This window comes from Malaya genurostris, chromosome 2 (genome assembly GCF_030247185.1).
Source record: "Malaya genurostris strain Urasoe2022 chromosome 2, Malgen_1.1, whole genome shotgun sequence".
Lineage (NCBI taxonomy): Eukaryota > Metazoa > Arthropoda > Insecta > Diptera > Culicidae > Malaya > Malaya genurostris.
Genome location: NC_080571.1, coordinates 64,636,800 through 64,664,771, shown reverse-complemented (window position 1 = coordinate 64,664,771; position 27,972 = coordinate 64,636,800). Strand labels below are relative to the sequence as shown.

At 42.1% G+C, this 27,972-nt stretch overlaps 1 protein-coding gene across 4 annotated transcripts; it reads right to left on the bottom strand.

The window, feature by feature from the left end:
- Window positions 1-21: 21 nt before the first annotated feature.
- LOC131430240 (dynein heavy chain, cytoplasmic) lies at window positions 22-27,845 on the bottom strand. 4 transcript variants are annotated; one of them, XM_058595035.1, is made up of 12 exons: window positions 27,457-27,845; window positions 25,607-27,228; window positions 25,036-25,545; window positions 24,779-24,817; window positions 15,673-19,893; window positions 15,460-15,486; window positions 12,307-15,324; window positions 12,007-12,247; window positions 10,986-11,184; window positions 4,094-4,211; window positions 658-3,993; window positions 22-593 (listed from the first exon to the last, which is right to left on the bottom strand). In XM_058595035.1, the coding sequence occupies exons 1-12, from the start codon at window positions 27,725-27,727 to the stop codon at window positions 150-152; spliced, it is 14,046 nt and encodes a 4,681-aa protein (XP_058451018.1). In that variant the 5' UTR covers window positions 27,728-27,845; the 3' UTR covers window positions 22-149. The 4 variants fall into 4 exon arrangements, with proteins under 4 accessions (XP_058451018.1, XP_058451019.1, XP_058451020.1 ...); XM_058595036.1 differs by lacking the exon at window positions 15,460-15,486; XM_058595037.1 differs by lacking the exon at window positions 24,779-24,817.
- Window positions 27,846-27,972: the final 127 nt, after the last annotated feature.

Below are 27,972 nucleotides of genomic sequence, written 5' to 3'. Positions count from 1 at the left end.
ATGTTAATAAAAGATAGAATATGCTGAATGAGTAATATATTTATTAATGTGTGTATGCTGATATAGTTGGTATACTATCTGTTATTCAAAAACCATGAAATATTGTGAGTATAATAATTATTCGATTATTGTTTGTTTTCTATTGAAGTTTAGTTCAAAGCAGTAGAAGACAATACTGCAACGCCTCGTTCGTAGAAACTGTGCGGATCTTGTCCGGGAGCAACCGTCATATCAACTGTGAAGAGTAGCTCGGTTCTGGTTGAATTCAAGTATACTGGAAGCGTTAGTTTGGTCGCTCGGGCGCCCTCCGAATCGATCCTTGTCCATTTGAGCAATGTCAACGGGAGCTCCGTCATAATTGCTGATGTCAGCAGCAGCTGGTTGTTTTTACACTGTGCGCCCTGTAATTTCAAACCCGATATGCCGAAGCTACTATCCTTAAGGTTGTCAAACCCATCGGATCCGTTTTCGGTGATGGTAACATTCAATGTAAGCTCCTCCAAAGACCAACTGTTCGCCTGTGCTACACATTGGCGGGTCGCAGTAATATATGCCTCTGGATTGAACAGACCACCAAGCCAGACGGGGAAGCTCTGCGGAAAAAATAAAGAAAAAGGATAATATTTTTAAAACTAAGTGATGAAGCAACGTTATTACCTGTAATTCCTTAGCTCCGGCCTGCGAAACTAAGGTTGATACTTTCTGCAGTTGATGAATTCGATGACTGAAATCGGTTACCCACTGGATGACAGTACAACCCGCAGGTACTGTGTATCGTCTCCAGCCTGCCGGAAGAATACCACGAACTAGTTCACTCAACATTGTGCGATGATAGTTGGTTTGTTTCTTTTCTCCTTGACATATTAATACCACATCCTGCAGATCGCTAACTACCGTTTGCAGCAGTTTCGCACCAGATGAAACTTCCCGTTCGAAGTAGCGATACAACGGATCTTTGATGTTTTCAACAGTTCGTTTCAACGTGGCTAACTGCTTCGGTAGTAGTTCTAACCAAGTCAGGGCACTGTTATGCAATGTTTTCATCCATGATGGACGTCCATCCTCCTGGCGAGTTTGCACCGTAGCTAAACTCTCATCATTGCTGTAGGCTAGCTCATCATCATCTTCAAGTTGTTGCATTTTGAGTAGCTTACAGATTAAATCGGTTCCACGTGTAGTCAAAAGTACCTTCTCCGCGTTATTGGGTAATCCTAACCACGAAGGAGTTTGGCGATCTGCCAACGATTCAATCCACTTGAGGAAATGATCTCGACGGGTTCCATCCGGCATTGTAATGTGTCGCTGTCCGTTTGGTCCACCAGCAACACCATCCACATTGGCTACCAGGGCGAATTCAGCTTCGAAACTATGAGCCGTGAACAATTTGGACAAGAACGATGATAGCAAGCGCTGATCGAAATCGTTATCAATTTTACCACCGTAGATGCTTTGAGAGAGTAACGTTACCAAAGCGTCCCATGGAACTTTCTCTGGTGGGAGATTCGTACGGCCCATAGCAGTAGCGTCGATCCAAGTGTCCAATGTATCACAGGCAACGCGCAAATCGGACTCGTTGAACTCATACTTCTTGGCCCAGCCAAGCGGTACGTAACGCAAGCGTTCCTGTACAATAGCATGGAACCAAGAAAGCAGGAAATAGAGACGAGCACGTTCACTGGGTTGTTTCATCATACGAGCTGCTGGGACTGTAGAGAAGGTTCGTAGAAGATTTGCTCGAATGCCTGGAGGAGGTTCATATACGAAGATACGTCCGGCTCGTAGAAGGTTGACCGGTACTTTCGGATTGATTTCCATAGTAAGGAACAGCCGGAATCCAGAGTGTGGCTGTAAAGAGTGTAACTTTTTCTCCAACTGAACGAGCCACTGTGGAGCAAGATGAACGTTCTTGAGGAGAACCCATCGTCCAGATTTACAAGCCATATTAATAACGCGTTCGGCTTGATTAAAACCTTCAGCCGATCCGATAGCAATGCTTGAGATCTGCTTATTGAGTTCAGCTGCCAAATCATCCACCCGCGAAGATGCATCGTATCCGGTGACGGAGCAAAGTAATGCCGGTGTATTGCTGGTAAGTTCCTTTTCCACGCAAGTTCCGAAATCGAGTTCCTTTTCAGCCTGTGGCATAAAGTCTTCTCCTAGTACGGTAGCAACAAACAGATGTGCGGCAGCAATGACACGGTCTGGTCGGAACGCTTGAATCAGTAAAAGTTGATGCATAGCAGCTGAGATGGCGGAAAGTGCCTTCGATTCATCCCACAGTACAGGAACGTTTTGTTCCGGCGATCCCTGCTGTAACCATGCCGTCAGTTCCGGCATAGATTGAATCTTTTCAAACAGTTTCCGGAAATTGAGGAGACGATTTGCTAAACGTGTAACTGACTCCAACTGCTCAGCACTGACGCCATCGATATGGTGGGGAGAGCTTACTAAGCCTTCCTTGTTGCGCAGGAAGAAACTGAATTCCTGATCCAAGTTTGCTTCACTTGTTCCCTTCAGATGAATTCGACACAACAGAATGGCAAATGTCAGCCGGTCAGCATGAAGCATACCACGTGCTACGCGTTCGTAACACACCCGATAAAGGTCAGACGTGATGATGGACAGACGTCCGGTGTGATCAGTTTTACCCTCCAGTCGTGGATTGTTATGTAGTACGGTGCTGAAAATGTTCAGGAACATTTTCAGTGAGTATTGATACAGGAAGTGAACCTGGTTCAAGCTGTCCATAGTGAAATAGATGTTACTACAGGCTTGCGACAACGATAGGTACTGCTGTGAAACAGTTTCAATCTCGGCAATAACCTTGTCGGTTTCCTCAACCTTCTGACCAATATCTGCAGCTTCCTTCTTCAATGTTTCCAAAGTTGTAATAACTGAGTCATCGTCCAGAATTTTACCCTTGGCATCATTAAGCGCTTGCAGCAAGCTCTTCTCCAATTGTCTTAGACGCAAATGGAATTCACCTTGCAGTTTCAACAGATCGGATCGTTTCTCATCGATATCTGGTCTCTCGGCCTTCAACACCTGGTTCAAACATTGCGACTGCAGTGAGCTTCTCGTGACGGTAAAGTTCACGAAAGTAACGCGAGAGCATATATCTGGCGGGAACTCGACGGTTGGGTCTCGCGTAGATAAGAAGATCACAAACGAAGGTGACAAATCGATATCCTGGTCTCCGAGGGTAATTAAAACACGCCCACCCGTACGACGCAGCTCACGATTCAGTACCGGATTCAGTATAGGATCATAGTTTTCAACATCCTGTACCAGAAGTGGGTTACCGAAACGCAAAGCAGATTCAAGATTTTTACGGAACGAATCATCCAGGAAGCTAGTTTTGGTAATTTTCTTATCCTTAAACTCGTTCAAGATGAACTCAGTAGCCTGTCCCGATGGATCGATTATTAGCGGGTATCGGTTGAAGCGTTTCAGCATGATTGCGTTTTCAGTGCAAAGATCGTCAGTCGGCAAAGCATTCGCCTGCCAGCGCAGCCGTTCATCCGGATTGGACAAATACTCAGTTCGAGCGATATCGGCTCTGAATTGAATATTCGCTGCCTGCAAATGTTGACACCAGGTAGCGAACAGATTGCTTCGGTAGTGTTGATCGAAGTATCCACCGTAAGCGATGAAGGCAGCCGACAGCAGCACGTCTCCGATGATGGTAGACATTTGCGAGCGGAAAGTTTCACTGGTCGCCTCCCACCGTTCTCGTTCGATCACTAAACTTTTCAGCAGAGCGATCGAACGGTCAACCTTGGCCTGCACATTCTCCAGATCGGTTTTGATGGCTTGTGCCTGCGAGATGAGCTGTGCGTATTCCTCCTTGTACGAAGCAATGCTTTGCTCGAGCTGAGCAATCAGTTCTTTCACCTCCTGACCGTGCTTGATGTTGGTCTCAGCTCGATGTTCCAGGGATCCCAACTCGTCGCGCAGCGGCTCTACACGTTTCAACATATCCGCATACTCAACCTGGGTATGAAAAAAAAAATACAGTGAGATGTTTGCCAAATGATCTTTTGTCAAATGTTAAGTAAATTAGACTCCAACTACGGAAGTACGACTACAGTACCTGAGCGATAGCCCACTTGACCATGGGGCCACAAGCCATCGAGGCGCGATTGACTTTCTCGAAGTTGTAGTCCGGATTGCTGAGATAACGTGATTTCATCTTTTCACGGACATCGTCGCTGTGGATGGTGTGATTTAAAGAAAAATTAAAAAAAAACATTAAGATCATAGACTAGAGGCATATTCTATGTAGCGAAGTGTTAGTAGAACTTTCGTTAACTACAGGTTTAGTAAAAGCATATTTACACAAACCAGCACCCAACTAATTGAAACAGTCATGCGTTTGTTTGTACATATTGACAGAAGTCAACAAAAAAAATTAAAGGGTCACATAAATAGTGTGGACTTTGCTTCTGCTTAGCGGTTCAAATTGAACTGTTAGGCTGAGATGGCAGTTCAATTTGAACTGCTTTAAGCACTGATGAGCCGAAGGCGAAACGCGAAGAAATCGAAAAAATAATCGCACAGCAAAATTTCGCTACGAAACAACAACTTCAAATCTCAGCGGAATACCTTTCCATCCGAGACGTGGTTAAAAAAGTCTAAACGTCGAGCTTTTTCCGTTCAAAAAGCGAAGAAAGCGACAGGATATAGGTCGGTAATTAATCGAAAAATCACTGACAACATTTGGATGCGTGTTTATGGATGATTATGAAAAATTTCAAAGCAACTGCACGTTGCTTCCTGATCTTAAAGCTCATACCGTATTATTAGGTCGATGATCATCTTAGGCCGAAAAAGTTGTCAAATTTCGCTAAAACTGAATGAATTTTTATCGGATATTCATTGTTGTGGTTTGGAGAGAAAAGCCTCCGTAACTACAGTTAATCAAGTTTACGTCTACGAGTATCTCCACAAACGATTACTACCTCTTATCCCAAATCACAAGAGTCATGTGTTGTTTTGATCTAATTTGGCATCTTGCCATAATGGTGAAGCATAGGGTAGCAGGCTTCTATGTTTCACTTTATGGATCAAGAAAACGATGATGATTATCACATAGAGCAACAGGAATCGAGTATTAAATGCGGAAATAGTTACTAACATAGTAATATTTCCTTAAACAAACCTACGCGATAGGTAAAACTTTTGCATTCGCATGAAAAGTAAAACTTTATTTTCTTCAATACTGAACTATGTTTAGATATTGATGCTAAGTGAAGTTAGGTCTTCAGTTTTCGTAATCGAAAATAGAGGTTTAAACCACTACTGGGTATGTCAACCTTATCAATAGCGGCCCTTACACGAGCATTAAAAATGTCATTTTAAATGATGACTAAGTAATGATGTATTTCAAATTTGTTAGAAATCTCGTCATTACTGCACCATTACACGTTCATTTAAATTATATTATTTTTTAGGAATGACATTTTTAATGACTCGTGTAAGGGCCGCTAATCTGTAGGCGATTCCGAAAGCAAAAAACTTATTTATTCTCAAGCGAAATATTAAAAAATTGATTGAAATTTTAATTTATAGAATTCAATGTTTTTCCCCGGTAACAAAAGAATATTCTTTGATTATTCGAATTTCAACTACAAATAAATAAAAATTCACTAAAGAATGAACATTTCTATGTATTTTGACAGCTTCATTCGCAAACATAATCGTTTGAACCACAGTGCCATCTACATGTCGCATTGTTGTTAGAACGCCAATAGATAGAACGTTACACGCTCGTTGAACTTAACTCAGGGTTTGAGTTGCGACTACTCAAATTAATAAACTGGAACAATATGTCAATATTTGAGTATGGATTTGAGTAAAATTTGCTCAGGCCATTAGTTCTCTCGCATTTATTCATACAATAGAGTAAGCGTTGAGTTTTCAAACATTTGAGTGAAAAAAAAGCTTCTAGCAGTTCAGTGCGTTTTCTTTATCGGAATATTCTTATCGAATCTAAGGATGCAAGAATACGTCGTTTTTCATTGTCGTTCCTAGATCTGGTTTTTGAAACCATAAATCATCAATCATAGATGTTTTCAATAGAAAGTTTGTGGTTTTCATTATGCTAAGTGAGAAGTACAACATAAGGATATCAACATCGTTCAATTTTGACTAAAAACCGGTCAAAAGGAAACGGGTTTGAAACACTTTTCTGGGCTTTCTATTTAAAAAAAAGAATGACTTTGTATATCATCATTTACGAATAAGAATGTTTTTAATTTGACTGCAAGGCTTTCAAGTTTTGAGTTAAACTCACTCAAATTTTCAAAAAAAATATTTAGTAAAAAATACTCAAATTTTGAAAGCTTCGTCTCTAAACTCAAAAATGAGTAGATATGAGGTAACTCAAGTTTAGAGTGCGTGCACTTTTTGTGAATTTGAGCGGTGTGTCGCTCAATTTTCAATTATGTAGAATGAGGGTGTAAATCGCCCATACTGCATTTTTTTCTTTGCCTAGATTTTGCTGTGCGCAAACCTTAGATAGTATCACAACTCTAAACGAAAAAGGGCGACAGTGATAGTAAGCCCAAAGATGCGTAATAATAAGAGAAATGAGTCAAACACAGCTTGCCATAGTGATGTTATCCTCTCGACCGTTTTACGCAGTACGAACTATCGCACAAAACGGAATCTAAAAATAAAGGGTGATTTTTTAAGAGCTTGAGAACTTTTTTAAACAATAAAACGCATAAAATTTGCAAAATCTCATCGGTTCTTTATTTTAAACGTTAGATTGGTACATGACATTTACTTTTTGAAGATAATTTCATTTAAATGTTGACCGCGGCTGCGTCTTAGGTGGTCCATTCGGAAAGTCCAATTTTGGGCAACTTTTTCGAGCATTTCGGCCGGAATAGCCCGAATTTCTTCGGAAATGTTGTCTTCCAAAGCTGGAATAGTTACTGGCTTATTTCTGTAGACTTTAGACTTGACGTAGCCCCACAAAAAATAGTCTAAAGGCGTCAAATCGCATGATCTTGGTGGCCAACTTACCGGTCCATTTCTTGAGATGAATTGTTCTCCGAAGTTTTCCCTCAAAATGGCCATAGAATCGCGAGCTGTGTGGCATGTAGCGCCATCTTGTTGAAACCACATGTCAACCAAGTTCAGTTCTTCCATTTTTGGCAACAAAAAGTTTGTTAGCATCGAACGATAGCGATCGCCATTCACTGTAACGTTGCGTCCAACAGCATCTTTGAAAAAATACGGTCCAATGATTCCACCAGCGTACAGACCACACCAAACAGTGCATTTTTCGGGATGCATGGGCAGTTCTTGAACGGCTTCTGGTTGCTCTTCACTCCAAATGCGGCAATTTTGCTTATTTACGTAGCCATTCAACCAGAAATGAGCCTCATCGCTGAACAAAATTTGTCGATAAAAAAGCGGATTTTCCGAATGGACCACCTAAGACGCAGCCGCGGTCAACATTTAAATGAAATTATCTTCAAAAAGTAAATGTCATGTACCAATCTAACGTTTAAAATAAAGAACCGATGAGATTTTGCAAATTTTATGCGTTTTATTGTTTAAAAAAGTTCTCAAGCTCTTAAAAAATCACCCTTTATATGCTATCGCACAAAACGGAATCTAAAAATATATGCTCCCGCACATTTTTCACTAAGTCAACACCTAGCTGTGAGCGAGGCATGCAGTTTGACTAGCAAGTGGATGACAAAACTTAAAATTGAATCCATTCGCTCGCTGAATAGTCACTGTGCGGTATAAAAAGCAAAGTCTTGGCATTACATTCTTTTGTGAAATTTGGCCTTTCTGTTTTGACAGACTTCGCAGCCGATTCATAGCATACAGAATCATTGCAAGGCTAGTACTACGACCCTACTGACCCAATAAAACCTTCCAGGGCGGGACTCGAACATACGACAATTGGATTGTAAGGCCAGCGTTCTATGCATTGAACCGCTAACTCGGGCTATGCAGTACTGTGTGCGGTATGCGGATGCTATTTTCCATCTGCTCCACACCGTGTTCACTTGAGTATATTGAATACCAATTAGCTGTTGATTTTGATTCACCGGTAAATTTATAACTATCGGTGATAGATTTTTCGGGCCTTATTTGAAGCACTTGTAATCTCGCTGATTTGTGGATGGATTTGCCACATTTAACTTGATTTGAAAGTATTACTTCAATGGAGTGAAATTGTGGACGGGGTCGTGTGCATACAGGAATCTCCATTTACGAGCGAAACGGTGGCTCGCAAATGGATACAGCTCAAAGTTGTAACATGAAGATATTACTTTATTCTGTATTTCGATTGAATCGGATTTTTTCCATCGAATTTGAAAATGTGTATTCTGTATTTCGATCGAATGACGCTTTAAATATGTTTGTAATATTATACCGTTTTCGTTTATTGATCAGAGCAGCTCGAGAGTCGCCCAAACAACATTTAAGATGTTTGTTTTAGCAACCTGGGGTCGCTCTAGATCGGACTCCAATCGCGTAGTTTCGCTCTGAAAATTTTCTCGGGTCGCACACGACATCCACGCGAGTTTGTTTATTTTTTTCTGAGTTGTTGTTTATAGCGCGTACTACTTATGAGTTGTTTATGGCGCGTACTACGTTTTACTCGGAGTCAAAGTCGCCCGCGTGTAGGTTCAAAAACGAAAACGGTATTAGATAACCACAAATAACTCAAAATTTAAGTTTGTTAAAATATTTTTTTTTTGTTTCGATTATAGAGGTTTTAACCTTAAGATCATTCGCCTCTTCGGGCCAGAAAATTTTTCTGACTCTATGTGCAGGGATGGGAATCGAACCCAAGGGGGCTGCGTGTTGCTAAAATATTCGGTATAAACGAGCATCAATTCATGACGCCTGTGATTGCCTTTTCCTGTCATAATTTTGAGCGCGTACAACTCAGTGATTTGTTGATGAATTTATTTAATTTAACTACCAAGCAATTCGAAAACATTCAACTTAAACATTTATTGTTTTATTATTACAATAATTCACCATTTAAAAATCTGTACGAATCAATCCATGTTTTCACGAGCCAATCACAGCATGTCGTAATTTTGTCATTCAATTGGTTCCTTCAACATGGCCGACGGTTTTGATCGTTGCTTCACACCTCGTATTTCATTCAGTAGCAGTTCTGCTTCGGTCGATATAGATAGTCTATGCGTCATGTATGAAAACATCCCACACCGTTCTGCATAGTACAAACTTTCGCACAAGACGGAATCTATAAACATATTCTCGGTCTAACTATTTAGTTCAGTTAGTACCTGCTTGTGAACTAGGTAGATCATTCAGCTATCAAATCCATACAAATGTTCTAGTTCAGTTCGATGTAAACATTTCAGAAGGGCCTAAAACAAATTGACAGATCCTCTTTGTTTACTTTCTCCTTCGACAATATCTGCGTTATTATTCAAACGTTCATTAAATATCCGGTACTGTTAGAAAAATGTAAATATTGTCTTTCATTCTACACGAACATTTTGTAAGTAAACGTGAAAATGAAGGAGTTTTCAACAGAAGAGAAAGTAAACAAGGACAAACTCTCATTGGTTTATATAAGCCTTATGAAATGCTATACCATGAAACAGACCGAATGCTTTTTACATGCTCTGCTGTTCTACCTTGAATATAAGAGTTCGCACGGGTGATGCGGTGGCGTGATCAAGTATTATTCGATTTCGTTTATCGCACACTGTTTTTGTTTGTGAACACCGGTTCACTACATATAAGAATTATATTTCCAGATTTCAATGAAAATTGAAGGTTTTTTAAAACTCAAGACGGGTTTGATTTGTCATATTTTAGACTCTTGTTATAGGCCAACTTCACAGGTTTTTAGTATACTGAAGAAAGAAAGGCGTACGGGAATGAGTGACATCGACATTGATACTCTCTTTTAGTTGAATGAGCGACGAAAATGTTTCCACTCTTCGTTTGTTTTGAATGGGATTATTTACAATTGAGACTGTAAGAAAAGAAAATAGGCTGTTGGATTGTATTCTATCATTGAAAATACATGACAATTTTAAGCTCTGCATCTAATACGGTTGTCAACGACACGAACAATCTAACTAGTTAGTTGTTTATTTTAGCCCGGTTTTAACCTATCGGTCATTCACCGGGGCGACAATCTAAATAACAAAAATAGCAACAGCGATTATCAATGAACGAAGGCACGAATGGCGAACCCCAAACCCTATTAGACACTGCTTCTCCTCCAAGAAAAAGAGCATCGAACAGATCCAGCAAAAGTACTTAAGTGTTTTTGTTTATGCTTAACAAACAGGAATGAATTGTAGTAACCCTTAAACCCCCCAGGTGTAAGACCACGAAGGTTGAAACCAAGGTTGAATAAAATTGTAATCAAACTGTTTTCCGATTCTGCAAGACCCCATCGACTACATATCGGTAGAATCCACAAAATTTTTTACTGCAATCTTCTTACGCCCGATTAATTTCAATTAGGAGTTTTCAATGTCTAGATTCTAGATGTGTTCAAAATTTTGTATCTCTCGATAACTTGGTTGAATTAATGAACATACTTAGAAGCGTTTATCATTGTAGTATCGGCGCTACACCGAATACACTTTCTAGAATTTGAGTGCAAACATAATCGCTCTTTCTTACAATACAAGACTATAACACTACAAAACACATGCAAACCAGAAAATTTTAAACGAAACAATAACAACAGAAAACTCAGTTAGACACCTATCACCAGAAAACAAGAAAACCAAACGATGAACCCGATAGCTTTGTATGTTATTATGTACAATGACATTTTTTTCTACATCATTTAACATTATAAAAGTACATGCTTCCGTTGAACATGCTTGAAATGACCAATAATCACTTCCAAGTTGTGGACGTTCTACTCAATAGTTTGTTGGCATAAAACTTAACACAATACAGAAGTTCTAGCAAACACACAATGATAGAAACAGAATCATGCTTACGTTATATCTTCAGTACTGAAATTAGACACAATAGAATTGATAAAGTTCTCCCGCATAATGACGGCGCGGATCGATTTCCAGTCGGAGGCGTTTTCTCCCAGCAGCAGACAGATGGATTCCAGGGCCAGCTTGACGACGGCCGGTGGATTGGCCATGGAACGGACCTCCACTAGGTGTTGCTTTTTGATCGATTTGACCGCTATCGGAGGAAGTGTGTCCGGTGGTAGGTAGTGGTGGTGTTGGTTACAGTTTAGTTGAGTAAGTTGAGGTTCGGTAGACAAATATATGTAGGCATGGTTGTGGTTAGGTTAGCGGACAGATATTTGATACATGATAGGCAGATTTTTTGTTTTGGTGTTAGACATGTGAAGACAACGGTGATAGAAAAAAAAACAAAAAGAAAGAAAATATAGTTTAGTCGGTCGGTTGTGAGCATATATAGAATGAGATAATATGTTTAAATATGATGTTAAAGGTTATAGTAGTAACTTCCGTTCCATGAGCACAGTTATGGACGCTCGCTCCACATTCCGCATTCGTGCCAACGTTAAATATTTGCGCATGATATATTTATAGTAAGAGTATATTGGTAACATCACTGGAAGCCACACTGCATGTTGAGTTTTAGTTTGTCCAGCGTTATTTGCGAACATTTATCGTACACTTAATTGATTGATTTGATTATACGGATAGTGCATCTAGGAGTGAACGATAATTACGTAATTTGTGACGTGTCGAACTTCACAATCGATGTGATGAAACTGTCTTTGACCAATATTTGCCGAATCGCTTTCCAATCACCGCCGCGATCGTCTTCCCCGAGCAGTAAACAAACCGATTCCAGAGCAAGCTTGACCGGAGCCGGTGGATTGGCCATCGTACGAACCTCGGCGAGCTGCTTCTTTTTTATATTGCTAACGGCTATTGTTCGAAAATGTACGGTTTAACTCATTTGCTCGGATTCGTTGGTTGATACCCTGAAAATGATTACAAACATTCTGAAGGACCGAGAAATACTTACCGGCCTGAGCGTCAATAACTGCCGGTTCAACTTGTGCCAAATCTGCCATTACATCCTTGCGCTTCTCTTCGATTTTAATCGTTTGTTCTGCCAGTTGTTGTTGAATTTCCTGCGATTGAACCTTCTTCTTTTCCGCTTCCTGCTGATCCTTGAACATTTGCTTGAGTTTCGCGTTAGCGGCCTCATTCTTTGCCTGCAGTTCTTGGGACTTCACCGCCAAAGATTTTTGCATTTCCTCAACCTAAAAATAGTGACCACGTGAGACAGACCGTTTGTAATAAGAACTGAACCGCGACATACCTGTTCCACTGTTTCTGCAATTTTGTTCAGACCGACATTCAAATGTAGCTGCTGTTCTTCCAGATCGCTCCGTTTCTCCGAGTATAGCTTCACGAAATGATGGATAAAATCGAGATAGTGTCGCGGGGTGATGGCCATCGTACGACCACCGCGCTTCGCAAGCCGTGCGTTGGCTTTGTGCAATGTTTGATGAACGTATACGCAAGCATTGATGACAGCTTCGCGGTGCGACGGTGTGTTGCTGATCAACGGACAAACCGCCGGGAAGAAGTCCGACGCGGTCCAAGTGGGTTTATCGAGATCTACTCGAACCGTGAATTCTTTGCCAACTTGGAACAGAGCCGAATCCGACCAATCACCAAACCAATTCAGCACGCAGCGATTGAACAAGGCGGGGGAAGTAGCGGCTCGATCTTTTAGCCCGTCCGTAGAAGGATTCATGGTAAATACCACGTGCAGATTGCGCATAACCTGCTGCGTGAACCATTTGTACAATTCATCACTGGAATCCAGCATGAGACCTTCCCGTTGAGCACCTTCCTTACATTGGGTCATCAGAGTGGTATATTCATCACCCTCGAACAGTCCAGGCACTTCACCGTTCGCCAGAAGTGTATTCATACGTTCCAAAAATCCGGAATCCAAAACATTCGATTCATCCAATATGAAGGCAATTTTTTCATCCTTACATCCGGACCGTCTCAGCACGCAACGCAGATCTTCGTCAAAGTCCTCGCTCGTGTATTTGTTATGGACTTTAATTTGGAAAATCGAAAGTCCGTTCATCCAGGCGACAAAGCGGGATAGGGTTGTTTTGCCAGCACCCGAAACACCAATCAGTAGCAGATGTCCCTGCGGTTGACGGAAAATACGATCAATCCGCAAAACATGCTCCAATACTTCATCGAACAGCACCAACGGAACATCCAGTTCTTCCTCGTAGAACACCTTGAGTCGGGCCTTGACGTAATCCCGTAGCTCCGTTCTCTTGACCGGTGTGTAGTCCTTTGATAACCAGTTACTGTAGAGAATAGGTCGCTCCAGTGCCTTCTCGCGATCGACGCTTGGGAAGTGTTTCATTGCAACAAGATCGATGTTTTCATTAGTCCAACGACGTTCGGATTCTTCTACCAAACGATCTTGGAACAGGCGAAGAGCCTCGTGAGCCCACAATCGAACCAGTCCTTCCACGGGTAGATTGTCCAGAGGACGGATAGCTTCGCAGATACCTCGTACCCAACGGGTCATTTCACGTGGCGAATACACGTAATGCGGTTGCATGTCTTGAGTGAAACGATCCTGAGAAGCCAAGTAGAATTCCACCATTGCGTTCGTCAGAGGTTCCGCGTAGCCTCGTAGATTCGGCATGAGACGTAACATCGCACGACTGAATGTTCCGTAGATTTGTTTGAGTGACGTTTCGCCGGGATAGTCAACGTAGATTATTGGCACGTGACGCAGGAAACGATGAGACAGTGGTTTTCGACCCGGATCGGTAGGAGGATTACAAGCTCCGACAAACTGGATACGCTCCAACGTAACCCAAGACTGATCTCCGGCACGGTAGAATCCTCTGTGTTCCACTAACTGCCGGAGGAATGAGATTACGCGTTGGGTTCCATAACAGTCCATATCGGGTAAATTGATTTCGTCGCAGAATAGAACAAGCCACTTGCCCAACTGGACCGGTGCTAAGATAACTCCGTTCGGTGTTTTGCGATACTCGCAGTAGTGATCGAATGTTTTCAGCAGTAGCTCTGGAGTGGTAGCAGATGAAAAATTCAAACCAACAACTTCCATATCCGGAAGAGCTCTGAGTGCCGAGAAAAGAGTCATGGTTTTACCAGACCCTGGTGGACCGCAAAGAACCAACGGTTTGTGTTCAGCCAGCCAAGTGTACAGCAACGATTCATGGCGAACGGTGTCCAACGTTGGTACGACGACATCTGGAGCGGCTACCTTGTGAGTCTCGACTTCAATCACCGGCACTTTGTTGGACCACGGAACCCAATCACCTTGAATATTAACCTCGTAATCAATGATTGGACTGCCCGATTGGGCAGGCAAAGCGACCGTAGTAACACTTCTCAAGAAATCACCCAAATCAGAACGAACCTTCAGTTTGGCATCACCAGCAAACGACCACAGCAGTGAGTAGATCAGCAGTTTTGGAATGTATTGCTCTAGTTGTTCCGGAGGAACAGGGAAATCTGGATGTTGTTGGTTGAAATTCAACACATTCCGCGCACCCTGATTTAGCATTGAAAACAACGAACTGAGCGCACGCAAGCGAGTGAAGTCCATGATGTGTTCTTGGGACATTGCATACTCAAGGCAGCGAACAACGAGACCATCCGAGCTGAAGTATGGCTGTAGCATTGTCGCGATTTCCCTCTGTGTTTGCAGAGCTGGAGTCAGTTCATCATCTTTATCGTTCGCCTTTGTCTGGGTAAAACTTTCTTCCTCGCCGTCTTCCAACGGGATATTCTTCAATCGAGCCATGTAATTTTCGAAGATCATTTCCGTTGAAAGAACATCCTCCGAGAACCAAACCATACCACAACGTGATACCGTAGCCAGTGTGGCATATTTCAAGTCCTGAACTTCAAACATGATTCTTACATTCGGTGGCAAGGACAATCGTTCACCGTTGGGCAGCGTCAGTAGCTTATTGTCGTCCAACACGGAGTTCAGATTTTCGACCCACTCGGGATCTACGTCACCGTCGAAAATAATCCATTGTCGCTTGTTGATCTCACCACGAACATTGTCTATGATCTTACGTAGGATATGCGTGAACAAACCGTCCGTCCATTCGCGTGTGTTCGGATCCAAAACACCATACAGTGCTTCCTTCGAGATAGCCTTCGGATCGATGACATGGGCCACCCCTTCGGTGCCTTCGTAGCGTTCCAAAGCTTTCAACAGTACTCGCCACGCTGTCGACTTTCCGGAACCGGACGGACCGACCATCATCAGACCGTGGTTTAGGTTGGAAATTTGATACAGTTGTAGCACCTATCGGGAAAATAGATGAATAGATTAGAGTCGTATACGTCGTAAATATGAGTCGGAATCAGACGTAGGACGCAAACAAACGAACAGAACAAAATTTGGCACATAAATGCAGCTAGGAATAGTGCTTAAACTCACTTTGTCGACCCAAGTTTCTCCGAATCCCTTTTTTTGTTAGTTTCAATTTTGATAGTAGGTTGGTTAATTTGGAAGAGAGAACATATCGCTGGTGAACAAGGGGTTAGATGTACTGATAACGGCGCAATTCTACACGAATCAAGCGAACATTGGGTGCGTTCGTGTAGAATTACCTTCTGTATGAATTTACTTAAAGTTAAAGGCGGAACTTACCTTTTCCATCCAGGCGCCACCTTGCTCATCACCTTCGCCGCACACCAGATACTCCTCTGCGCACACCTTCCGGATCTCATCCTTCAGACCTTTCATTTCAGCCCGGGTGTAGCCAACGTTCGGGAAGACATCGCTCAACAGCGAGAACAGCAGCGGAATGTCCTCCGCCACCAGTTTCGGTACCATGGTTTCACAGACCGATTGAATCAAAATTTCCTGCTCCGGTAGATTCTCGGCGATCGATGCTTCGTCGATGTTCTCTTCGCCGTTTTGTTTTTTCAGTTCCTTAATTCTCATGATGCGATCACGTTTCACATTACCGGCCGACACGAGCACGGACTTTAGCGCACGAAGTCCAAAGTCGTAGTGCGATTGGTTGGAGAGTTGTTCATCGCACAGTTTGAAGAACGGAACAATTTTGCAGGCCAGCTTTTCTGCTGTGCGGAAACCTTGACTGAACAACATAACTTCGGCAATCAGTTGGCGATCTGGAGTTGTCATAGCAAGTGATCGGAACAGTTTTTTCAAATTATCCGGTAGATTGGAACGGCCAGCATAGCCCGGATTCATCGTGATGAAGATTGCCATATCGGTGGAAACACGAACCTGTTTGCCCACCAGTTCCACTGTGATTGTTTGAGCATCCTTCAGACTATCCTGCTGTGATTTGAGAGCTTCCTGAATGGTTTGTATTTGTTGCGAAACAGCCGAAAGCATTCGCTCCTCCAATCGGTTGAACTCGTCGAAACAACCCCACGCACCGACCTGACACAGTCCAACGAAGATACGTCCCATGGCTTGGAAGTCGAACGTTTCGTCGCAGTTGAATACGAGCACGAAACGGCCCAGTTGATTTCCGAGTGCTTTGACCGATTCGGTTTTACCTGTACCGGCTGGACCGAACGGTGATCCACCGAGTCGAGATTCCAGTGCTTGAGTCATCGTCAAGTAGCAACGATCGGTAAGTGGCGTCTGAACCAGACGATCTTGAACACCGAGATATTCAAAGCCATAGTAGAAACGTGCGTTCGCCATGTGGATCGTAAGCTGCTGCAGAACCTCGGTTTGACGAGGATCGAAGTAGAATCGCATTTCGCACAACCAGTGGAACGATTTGGGATTATTGACACCGTGAGCGATTAGACGACGGGTCACGGTACGCTTGTGGACGAACTCGTTGATCAGATGTTCGAGCTTTTTACGGCGCAGGGGAGGTTGCTCTTGCAAAACAGAATCAGCCAACACGTTCAGTGTGGTTTCGACAGTGGCCAGAACGCGGTTCAACGGGGATTTGTTACTCGGATTGTCCGAAGCTTGTTGTAAAGCTGCTTCCACATCCTCAGACCAGAGAATTTGCGCCGCCAAAACCACTATCTGAGCTTGATACTTATCGCACCACTCCATATATTTTTGTGTATCGATTTCATCTTTGAACTGCTTGATATCCTGCACAGCTTGAGCCAAGTACGAGGCCAGCGTGAATCTCATTTCTTTCTCCACCAGAGTCAACCATTCGTTGATCTTCGGATGATCCACCGTTGATACGGGCTTCGTAAACTTGACCTCTTCTCCTTCACGCGAAGCAATTCCCAAAATGATGGTATTGTCCTCATTCAGCAGTATGGAAGCAACTCCCGCAAACATCTTTTTGAAATGTTTCTGCAAACGGGCCACATTCTTGCTGTTACCAATGATTTCGAGTAAATCTTCATCACCAACAAAGTAGAACCGCGGGAATGAGGTTCTTTCCCGTTCCAAGTATTCTCCCAGAGCTTTCTGGATCTTTCCCAACAAATCGGCCAATCTTTCCAGTGAACGTTGAACTGCGGGAATGTTCAGTACATCAATAACCTTCGGAGATTTGGCTACTTTTTTCATAAGCCCAAGGAACTCCGAGCTGATACTTTGGAAACGGGAAGTCTCTACCGGGAGTAAAGTCTTGATGTCAGCACTTCCCGAAAAGATACCTTCCAAGTAGACCCAACGACGCTGCACATCGATCCAGACGTCGAACAGAGAATTGATGCGATTCAATTTTTCTTCCCAGGTGAGAGCTTCTTCCTCGAACACTTTGTAGTACGGCGACAGCTTCATAGCCGCAACGGAATTGATGTGCTCTTTGACTTTATTGAAGAGGTCATCCCATCCGCGAATGATTCGACATTTGTTCTGATAATTGATCAGATCCAGCTCGTAGTTTTGCCAACTCTCGCGGACTTGCTTCAAGAACTCCTCCAAAGCCATCTCACCTTGAGCAACAAGGATGATGTCTTTCACGATCAATTCATTCTTCAGCAGATTGACATCCCAAACTTGCCCCAGAGTCAAATCGGACAGCACCCAGCTGACGCGTAGTTGTTTGGTCAACTGCTTCCAGTGACGTTCCTTCAGGGCATCCGATTTTAGTTCCACAATCATCATGTTCACCTTGATGTAACTCTGCAGTAACTTTTTCACATACTCATAGCTTTCATACATTCTCAGGCGAGCAGGTAGCTCTTTCAATTGGTTCATCATCGCTTCCAGCGATTGACGAAGTTTTCTCGGTTGTACCGAAAGCCAGGGCTTCTCACGTGTCTCATCAATTTGTGTCCAAATTTTAGATAGTTCACTCCAAACTCCTCGCAGATCTTGCAATTCTTCAAGAACAACAGACATTCGCTCGGTACTGTTGTTTGGAATGGCCGACTCCTGCAGTTCCAGGGCTTCTTTGGCCTTAGCCACATTGTCACGCTCTTCCTTTAGACGCGAGAATTTCGTTTCGAAAATGTGCAGTTGTTGTAATGCATCATCCGGGCGAGTGCGTCCACCCGTTGGCTTATTCTTTTCCCAGTCGTTCAAGAAGTCCAAAGTTCTAGACTCTACGGCTTTGTCTTCGGCGACAATCTTAGTTTGCAGGCTGGCCACTTGTGTTTGAATGGCGGAATCCTTGCGCTTCATAATCTCGTTGAAAGCAGACCATTCACCTTCGATATTATCAACGTGCAACCAGCTGTTCGGGAACTGGAAACGTTGCCGTTCCAGTATTCTTTGCGCTTCACGGTACACTTCGACCTGTTTGTCCCAAACGAGCATTTCCTTCTTCAACGACTGTACGTAGGTTATGAAACAAACCGCATCCGACGTACTGGCAGCTTCGATACTCTGCTGTTCCAGATCACTGCGGCTTTTGGAAACCTTGGCATGGAAGGTTGACATTTCATTGCCCAACAGCTGACCGAACTTGCTTAGGGCTTCCTTGTGCCACGAGTCGTACTTGAGAGTAACCTTGGCCTGCACTTTGGCGTAATCGATGACAATCGGCCCATAAGCACGGCGAGTATCCGATGTGTCAAATGTGGTTCGTGATTTCTTGATATCGTTCAAACATTTGATCCACAGATTGATGTCTTCGCCCAATCGACCGTATAAAGTATCCGCTTGAAGATCCCACAAGCTCTGATAGCGGAGCCATTCATCCACATAATTACGCACTTCAGAAATTTGATTCTCGATCGCTGCATAGCTGCCCTCTAGTGGATCGGATCCACCCGGCAACTTGGTCAGGAGATTTCTGTATGTTTGCGACACGGGCTTATCGAGTCCCACCTGATAGCGTGAGCTCTGTAGACGCGTCTGTGATGTTACGATTGCCTCCCAAGCGAACAGTTGCTGCATGATTTGGAATCGAGCTTCCTCAATGGAAGGATACAGATACATCTGTTGATTCGTGATACGAATTTCATGAATTGCCTTCTGAATGTGTGGATCGCCACCCGGTTTGATGGTTGGCTGTGCTGGGGCATCCGTATCCATGGATAAATCCAGTTCCTTCTTGTTGCCGGTCAACGCATCGGTCCAAGCTTGAATACCTGCCTGCAGCCGGGCCGCCAACTTTTTCTCAACTTCCTCATCCAAACGGGCAACCCAAACATGCAGATTGGAGTACTGCTTCAGCGAAAGATCATCGACTGCATGCTGAATCTTGGACAGGATATCAGCGAAGGTGGCCGCACTATACGGGCATGTTTCCAACGATCGAACATCGACATCCAGCTGCTCTTCGACGACGAGCAGGTCTTCTACCTTCTCCTGGAAGGAGGTAACATTCTCCGACAACCGCTGAACGTACGGATCGAGTTTGTAGCTTTCCCAGACCAGTGCGATACCTTCGGAAATCAGTGCCAGTACTTCCTTGCGCAGTCCAGCCACCAGCGGAATAATGCTGGCACGGTCCTCGATCTGTTGGTTTGGTTTGGGCCATTTGTTTGTTTGTTCCGAGTTGAATGGAATTTGGAAATAAAAATAAAAACAGCATTAGAAAGTACGTAGGTGACCGGTTTAGAATAAGCTGGAAACGATTAACAATTCGTGCACGAATGGAACGTCCGCTATTGGTCTATAGATGTGGGAAGCACGTATAAGCGTAAAGTATTGGGCATAAGCGGTATGAATTTAAACCTAAAAACGAGTGGTAGTAGTAGTATTTGAGATATCTTTATGTCCTATAGTACTGTGCTGTGCATTTAAGATTTTGTATATTCTATGTAAATTTTGGATACAGATACATGACCTAAAATATAGGAAACTAAATTCGAATTACACAGAATTTGCGTTACATCATACGAGCGCCGATTTTGAGCGGAAGACAAACGGAAGTATCCGAGAAACTGTTGCGTTTAGTTTGTTCCAGAATGTTATTTATGTCGTTTTCGCTTGAGAAAACTAAAACTGACCCTGGGTAGTTTCATCAAACAAACACTTATCACGAAACTATGTTGATTTCGCACTCGCAACGAGGGTTTGAGAAAACCTGGTATAAATACCAGGTTCGAAACTGACTCGATTTTCAGTTCAACAATTGAATTATTTTAATGGAATACTTCTCAGAAGCTGATCCGATTGAAAAAAGCGCAGACCCTGTTGCACGTTTTCTATCTTCAGTCTATGATAATCCATGACCGGAGACACATCGAGAGCACATACCTCCATCTACGTTAAGACAATGGCATTCTTCAACTGGTGCATCAGTCAATGGTGAATATGAGACTTCGATACTCAAACCTAAACGCGGAAAAACAACAACTAGTTCTTCTGTGAGCATATCTGCTGTTAGACGTTCGCAGTGTGAGTTTTGCTTCAAACAAGAGCGATTGCGTCATCCAGCTGCTGGTCGTTTGCATTGAAGAAAAAGAAAACGAAAAATAGGCAACGATGGTGAACATTATACAAGCTGCCGTTCTAATGGCTCTAGATGTTATCTAAAGACCTATTAAGATTACTTCTTTGCAAATTAGTAAAAATCATAAGTTTAGTGCAAATCTAGAATAATTTGATTAGTTTTGTGCACTTTTCAATGTGCAAAATTCGTTCGAGAAAACTGTTTCGAACAGTGTTCAATATCGTAGAGAATTTTTACAATTTGGCTTTTCTGGATGCCAGAAATGAATCCCGTGCAGCATTTTGGTAGTTTCTTCCACTCAAATATTGTGTTACGATTGTATTTATCTAAAGATTTCTTCTAGGTCAAGGCTCAAACTTACAAATGGCTTGGAATGGCGCCCTACTTCCTGGAATACAAACATAATCATCCGTAACCAAATAATCTTTTCAAGGACTACAAAGCCACGAACAGTCCTTTTCACGGCCTAAATGTAAGGTAAAGAACTTATTTATTAAACTGTCTTAAATCGCCGTTCTACTTCCTAGAATATAAACGTAATCCTTTAAAAGCAAATAGTCCTTTTTGGACTACAAAATCTTAAACGGTCAAGCGGTACCAAATCAATTAATCTTCATACACATCTCGAATGCAGTCCTATGTCAATCTCGCGGTTATGTCTCTGACATGACATACTAAGTTTTTTTTCAGTTTGCTAAACATTTAACATTTATACGCAACATATCCAAAAATTGGTTCAGTGGTTCAAAAGTTGATTTTTTAAGGGGTTATGCAATCACTGTGAAAACCGACTTTTCTACCAAGGCCCGGTGGTGCATATCATATACTATTCGATCCAGTTCAACAAACTGAGCAAATGTCTGTGTGAGTGACAAATATTGTCACTCAATTTTCTCGAAGATGACTGAATCGATTTTTACCATCTTAGATTCATCAGAGAGTACCATAAGAATATCCCGATTTTTTTTCAGATCCAACTTCTGGATTCGGAGATAGGGTGCCTGAAGTAAATATGTTAATTTCAAGAGTGTTTTTAAGTAATCATGTAATGAATAGCGATTTCTTTAAATTGACTAATAAATTTCTCCAGTTTGCAGATCAAGATAGTCTAGGGCCAAATAAACTCATGAGATTTTTATAAAATAAAACTCAAATTAATAAGTCTGCAAAAGCAAAGCCTTGGTATTACATTCCTGTAGTGGAATTTGACCTTCTGTTTCAACAGACTTCGCAGCCGATTCAGAATGTACAGAACCATTGCATGGCTGGTGCTACGATCCTACTGACACTACGGAATAAGTCTGATAGTTCCCTAAAAATATCCAAGTCCGACTTCTGGTTCTAGCACTAGAAGGTGAAAAGTTTTCAAAATTAAATCGTACCGTCGTAACCGTCATCGAAAATCGTAAAATATTTTCTAAATTCGAACTGTTTTTAGTTATACTAGACCGGTCATTTATTTAAAATTGTTCTTTAAATCGAAGGTGCAAAAAATTTTGGAAATTCTTGGACTTTAAGCTGTTTCGGTTTACAGTTAATATTTTATCGTGGTTTAATGATATAAAATTCCGGTTTTCGGTTTCGAAAATAGTGATAAAAATCTTTAAAATGCAGCTTTTCTCAAATATTTAAGTTATTAAATTCTAAAATGTAGTATTTAAATGTGGTAGTTTTATGCCAATCCATGGTTATGGTTGGTGGTTCAATGCGTAGGGCACCAGTTGTCGTACGTTCGAGCGGCGACCTGGATGGATTCCTAGTGTTAGTAGGATTGTAGTACTAGCTATGCAATTTTTTTTTAGAATTTTCCCTACACAAAAATCTCAGAATTGCGGAAGGAAATGATGTCCTCATGGTAATAACCAAATCATATATATAATAGGGCTGAAAAGTCACCACTTGTGGCTGAACACCCAATTTTAATCTTAATAATTTAATTTTAACTCATATTCCATTGAATAGTTAATAAAAAAAACGTATGGCACCATAGAACCTTTCATTTGAACCTAAGTTTGTGAAAATCGGTCGCACCATCTATGAGAAAAGTTGGAACACATATTTTGATTTTTTTTGCACATTTTACCCCATAGCTCCGAAACCGGAAGTAGGATCCAAATAATATTCAGGAATTTTGTATGGGACCACAAGACCTTTCATTTGAATCTAAGTTTGTGAAAATCGGTTCAGCCATCTACGAGAAAAGTTAGTGCAAAAAAAAGTTACACACACACACACACATACATACATTTTGCGTACTCGACGAACTGAGTCGAATGGTATATGAAACTCGGCCCTCAGAGCCTCGGTTCAAAAGTCGGTTTTCACAGTGATTGCATAACCTTTCTATGTGAGAAAGGCAATACAGATCTAATAATATTTTTCATAGAGAAAGATTGTAGCAAATACGTAGGTTGTTACTTATGTGTTAATTCTGGTTGGTACACACCATTTGTTTGCCAGTTTTTTTTTTGTCAAATAAGGAAAACAAACGCAAGACGTAAAATCATTCTTCATCACGATAATGCAAGCTCTCACACATCGGCTCAAACAACCGAATATTTAAGCACCAAAGACGTCGAATGAATGGGCCACCCGCCGTATAGTCCTGACTTGGCACTTAACAACTTCTATTATTCAGTTCCGTGAAAAAAAAAACTGCGTGGAGAGCAATTCAATACTCCTGAAGAAACTGTTGTAGTGTATTCAGTGTATTGATCATCTAGGGACATATTTTGAAAAACAATACAACCATTTCCGATCAGATTTTTGTTATAGCCAGAAATCTTAAAAATTGATGAAACATACAGAATTTTTTTTTAAATATCGGCTTTGGGATTTTTTCTGATGGCAAATGTTGAAACGTCGAGATCTGTTTTTTTTGTCCTGGTCATTTCTTTTGTGGAATTTGGCCTTTCTGTTTCAACAGACTTCGCAGCCGAGTCTTAGTGTACAGAATCATTGCATGGCTAGTACTATGGATCCTACTGACACTAAGTATCCTTCCAGGTCGGGGCTCGAACATACGACAACTGGCTTGTAAGACCAGCGTCCTACGCATTGAACCGCCAACCAAGGCTCTGGTGCTATCTCGAAAAAAAAAAACACTTCTTGTCCCAGAGATTCCACTTAGAAATTAATTTTCGAGATAACATTAGATCGCAACGTTTCCTGCATTTCTATGAAGAAACAAAAAAAAAACGCATAACTTGGGATATTGCTTTAAAAACACATAACTTTAAAAAAAAATCCGTAAACTAGAGAAGTTTGTTAGTCAGCTTAAAAAAAACACTCTTGAAATTAATCATCCTGTATCTCGGGAACCGGAAGTTGGACCTGAAAAAATCAGGAATTTTTCAGTGGATCTTGAAATCTTTCATTTGAATCTAAAGTGGTGAAATTCGGTTCAACCGTCTTTTAAGCCGTTTTGCAGTCTAAATCGGAGATCATTTTTTATTAACAAGGAAGCCACCTCGGGTCTATGATATTTTTGCTGTATTTCAACTACGTCAACTTTTCTTTGGAAGACCCTAGTCTATTATTTTCTGGCGCAACCAATAAGATGCAGCCTTCCTTCAACGGCAATTGTTAATCTACGCAGAGTGGTGTAAAGTCATGGTACTTTTTCAAAATTGAACTGCTCATATTGGACAGCAAAGATGTAACGCAAATTCTTTCCAAAAGTTTATCCTCATTTGTTCAGTATACATGAGCAAACTGACAATATGAATCATAAGCAATGAATGTTACAGCATTCGATAGCAAACGATAATGCTGAAAAGCCATCATGTAACGAAGAAAAAAAGCCAGAAACATGAATTACGAAAATCATAAGAGAAAAAGCAATGGAACAACAAACGAATAAATGTTCAAGCGAATAAGCATTTACCCCATCCGCCGAAAAATAAATAATTTGAGAAAAACTCAAGCTAAATTAGCTATTTCTACCTTGAATACTGAATTTTGTGCTAAACTCCTATTTGTTAGCTGCATGGAAAAACAACATCGTTGTACAATACGTTTTTGTTTTGTTTTAGGACAATATGTACGGTGTTCAAAACTTTATGGTGTGATGCATATTACGTGTAGAGAAAATTTTCAATACTAAATGAATGTGATAATTGTTTGCCAAATGTTAATGATTGGTGTTAAAATCCATTTTGTAGTGTTGTGAAACAGAATCAATTGAACGAACATCATCTTACCTTTTCCAGTGTTCGTTCATAAGTTCGGACGCTCTCAATTAACGAGATGGCGAACGGGTACAGCTGATTGGCCTGGTGTGCCTTGTTTACAATTGCCAACGGAACGCGGAATCCCAAGCTTTTTAGGTTACGAACTTCCTTGTACAGTGTAATGATCTCAGGCAGGAAGTTTACTCTCAATCTCAACGTGTTGCCACGGCCCGTGCGGGAACGTGTCGACTCAATCAGGAAAATTCTGCCCGTTATGCCGGTGTTACGTTCCTGGACTTTCCTGGCCCATTCCTGAAACACTTCGGCCGTCGAAAGCTTGGCCCGGAAACTGTCACCGTCGGCCTTCAGCTTCTGTCCGTCTATGTGCGACTCCCAGCCTTTGCCGAGCACGTCTTCGACGCGTTTCAGATACATCGTAAGTTGGTTGTCAATTTGGCGGGCCCATATGATGGATCCGGCCACCGGCGGAAGATCTCGTACTACCGACAATCGGCAACTTTTGCTCTGCGGATACTGAACCTGTAGAACATTAATTTTTGAGATTAAAGGGTATTTAGAAAAAAATGTAGACATATCGAACCTTAAACTTCTCATGCAACGCTTCGATATCATCTTTCACGCGCTGGATCAGTTGTGTTTGATATTCCCGGATAGCCCCGCGGATATGCGGCCGAACGAAGAGTGCATTGAAGCGCGAAAAGATACGGAACATTTCGTTGGCATTTTTCGCTGTTCCTAGCTGATCACGTAAATGTGCTGTGATGCGAGTTTCCACGCGATCGATTCTTTCCTCGTAACGCTTAATCGCCGCATCCCATGCTTCCGATCCTTCCTTGGAGATATCGAGACACTCGATCTCCTTAACATTCTCGTAGGCAAGATTAACTTCTTCGTTCGCATTTGCATCGGCGCTATCAAGACTATAGGGTTGTTTAGTATCCACACTACCAGCGTCTCCACCACCGGTTATCCCGGAAGCCTGTCGAGCAGGACGTAGGACCCGAACAATCACTGTACGCAATTGTTCATGCTGGCGACGGAACTTTCGCATGTGTTCCATCCGTTGCTGTAATTTTTTGTGGGCTGGAGCAATGCGCCAAACCATCTTGATGTGTTCGTCTCGCTTCTTTTTGACGATATCTCTCAAAATACCTTGTAGCTTATCATATTCGTCATCCCAACAGCTGAAAACTTCAAAGCACTGGTTCATTACTCGTTCAAATTCGTCGAAAGGAATGTGCATTAGACGACGAGTTCCGAGCACATTCAATAGTTGCTGACTGAGATCTCTAGAAATTGCTTCGATCAGACGCAAACAACGTTGAATCGGATACTTTGTGCTGCGTATCTTGCGAAGATGATTGAATATTGATTGAACCGCTTGGCGTATTTTGTCCAGTTCCGTAGCCGACAGTAAGTCATTGATAGGAAAATCCTTCATCAGTGGATTATAATCAGCCACCATTGCTAGGGTTTGTTTCAGTCCGGTATCAGTGTCAAAGGAAACAGTTGCGTGAAAACGTTTGCCATGTTTCAGAATGTTCAGTGTAAGAGCTACTTCCGGAGATTCGCGTTTCTCCTGAATGCGATGCAGGGCCCGCTCCAAGTTTAACCAGAAAGAAATTTCCTGCAGCGCAGTTCCCGAAGAAGGATCACGGTCCAGCTTCGTCACCTTTTGAATCTCCTTAATCCAACGATTTACTCCGTTCTGTAGCGTATTCAAAAAAGTAGAATCTTCGACCTTATCTCCGAAATCGGTGATTTTAGCTTTTCTACTTTCGTCGGCACATTTCTTGACAACTTGTGCCACGGTGCCATTGATATTTAATGTAACTTCCGGAATGTCTATGTTTTGCTGCAAATGCAACAGTCCCATCTCAAGCTCGGTAAGTTTTTTCTCTACCGAGGGAGCCATCTTATCGCCGTCGCGATCTGCACGACCCGACTCCTTAACGTAACTTTTGAAGAACGGTGCCAAAGTTTTGCTGATGTATGAGTGTAGCGTTTCGTACGGCGATCCTTCGGAAAAATTGATCAAACGAATCTGCGACAAGATCGATTTGTCCGCCTCGATCACAGCACCACGTTTAACGCATACCAATGATGCCATCCGTTGGTTAGTGAAATGAACGTCGTTGCTAATGTAGTACGATACGGCATCTTTCTCTTCCTCACCTTCCGTAGGAGGCTCATTTTCATCATCTGCAATTTCATTCAATTAGAAAAGCAAAGCGAAAAATCCAACTATAAACTCATCGAGAGAAAACTAGGAAGCCGGCGGCACACAGCAGAAAGCAAAACAAAACTACTCCACCTGCTGTCTACCGCTACTCCACAAGCCCCACGATCGATCGAAGTCATACCGATGACTCATCTTCGGCCCATAACTGTATTACATCGCCATCTTGCAAAATCGAAAACGCAACTTACCTTTAAAACAGGACCGCTGGATAAACAGTGCCTGCGTTTGCGGATCGGACAGGAACTTCCGGATACATTCCTGATTGCCGGAATCATCGAGAGCCGCATTTAGCGGCATCGGAACCACATCCTCCTCCGGCAGTAGAATGGTCACCGCTTTACGAATGTAATTAGTGAAGCCATCGTAGTCTATAATGGCGACTGATTCGGCATCCACCACCGATTGGGGTGGATCACTTCCCATGCTGCCCATGACAGTAGTTTCCAATGAATCCCCCATCACGGAACACCAACAGGATTACGAAAATTCCAATACACAGTAGGTTTCACCAAGTTTGAAAAATAATTTTCACACACGAAGCCAGACACGTCTGCACTCCGAAGAAAATTTTTGACAAGTGATCAATAATTTTGGTGGGTTTGACAGTTTTCTGAAGGATAATTCAGGGCAGAGCTGCCAACTATTTTTTCAAAAGTCTATTTAGGTGGAAAAATCAATCTGTAAATATCTATCTAGAAAAATCT

Coding starts and splice junctions, on each gene's coding strand:
- LOC131430240 (XM_058595035.1), bottom strand. CDS start 27,727: ATGGGGGATTCATTGGAAACTACTGTCATGGGCAGCATGGGAAGTGAT. Junction 19,894..24,778: donor CACAAAATTCAGTATTCAAG/GTAGAAATAGCT, acceptor CCAAACCAACAG/ATCGAGGACCGTGCCAGCAT. Junction 594..657: donor CCGGAGCTAAGGAATTACAG/GTAATAACGTTG, acceptor TTTTTTCCGCAG/AGCTTCCCCGTCTGGCTTGG.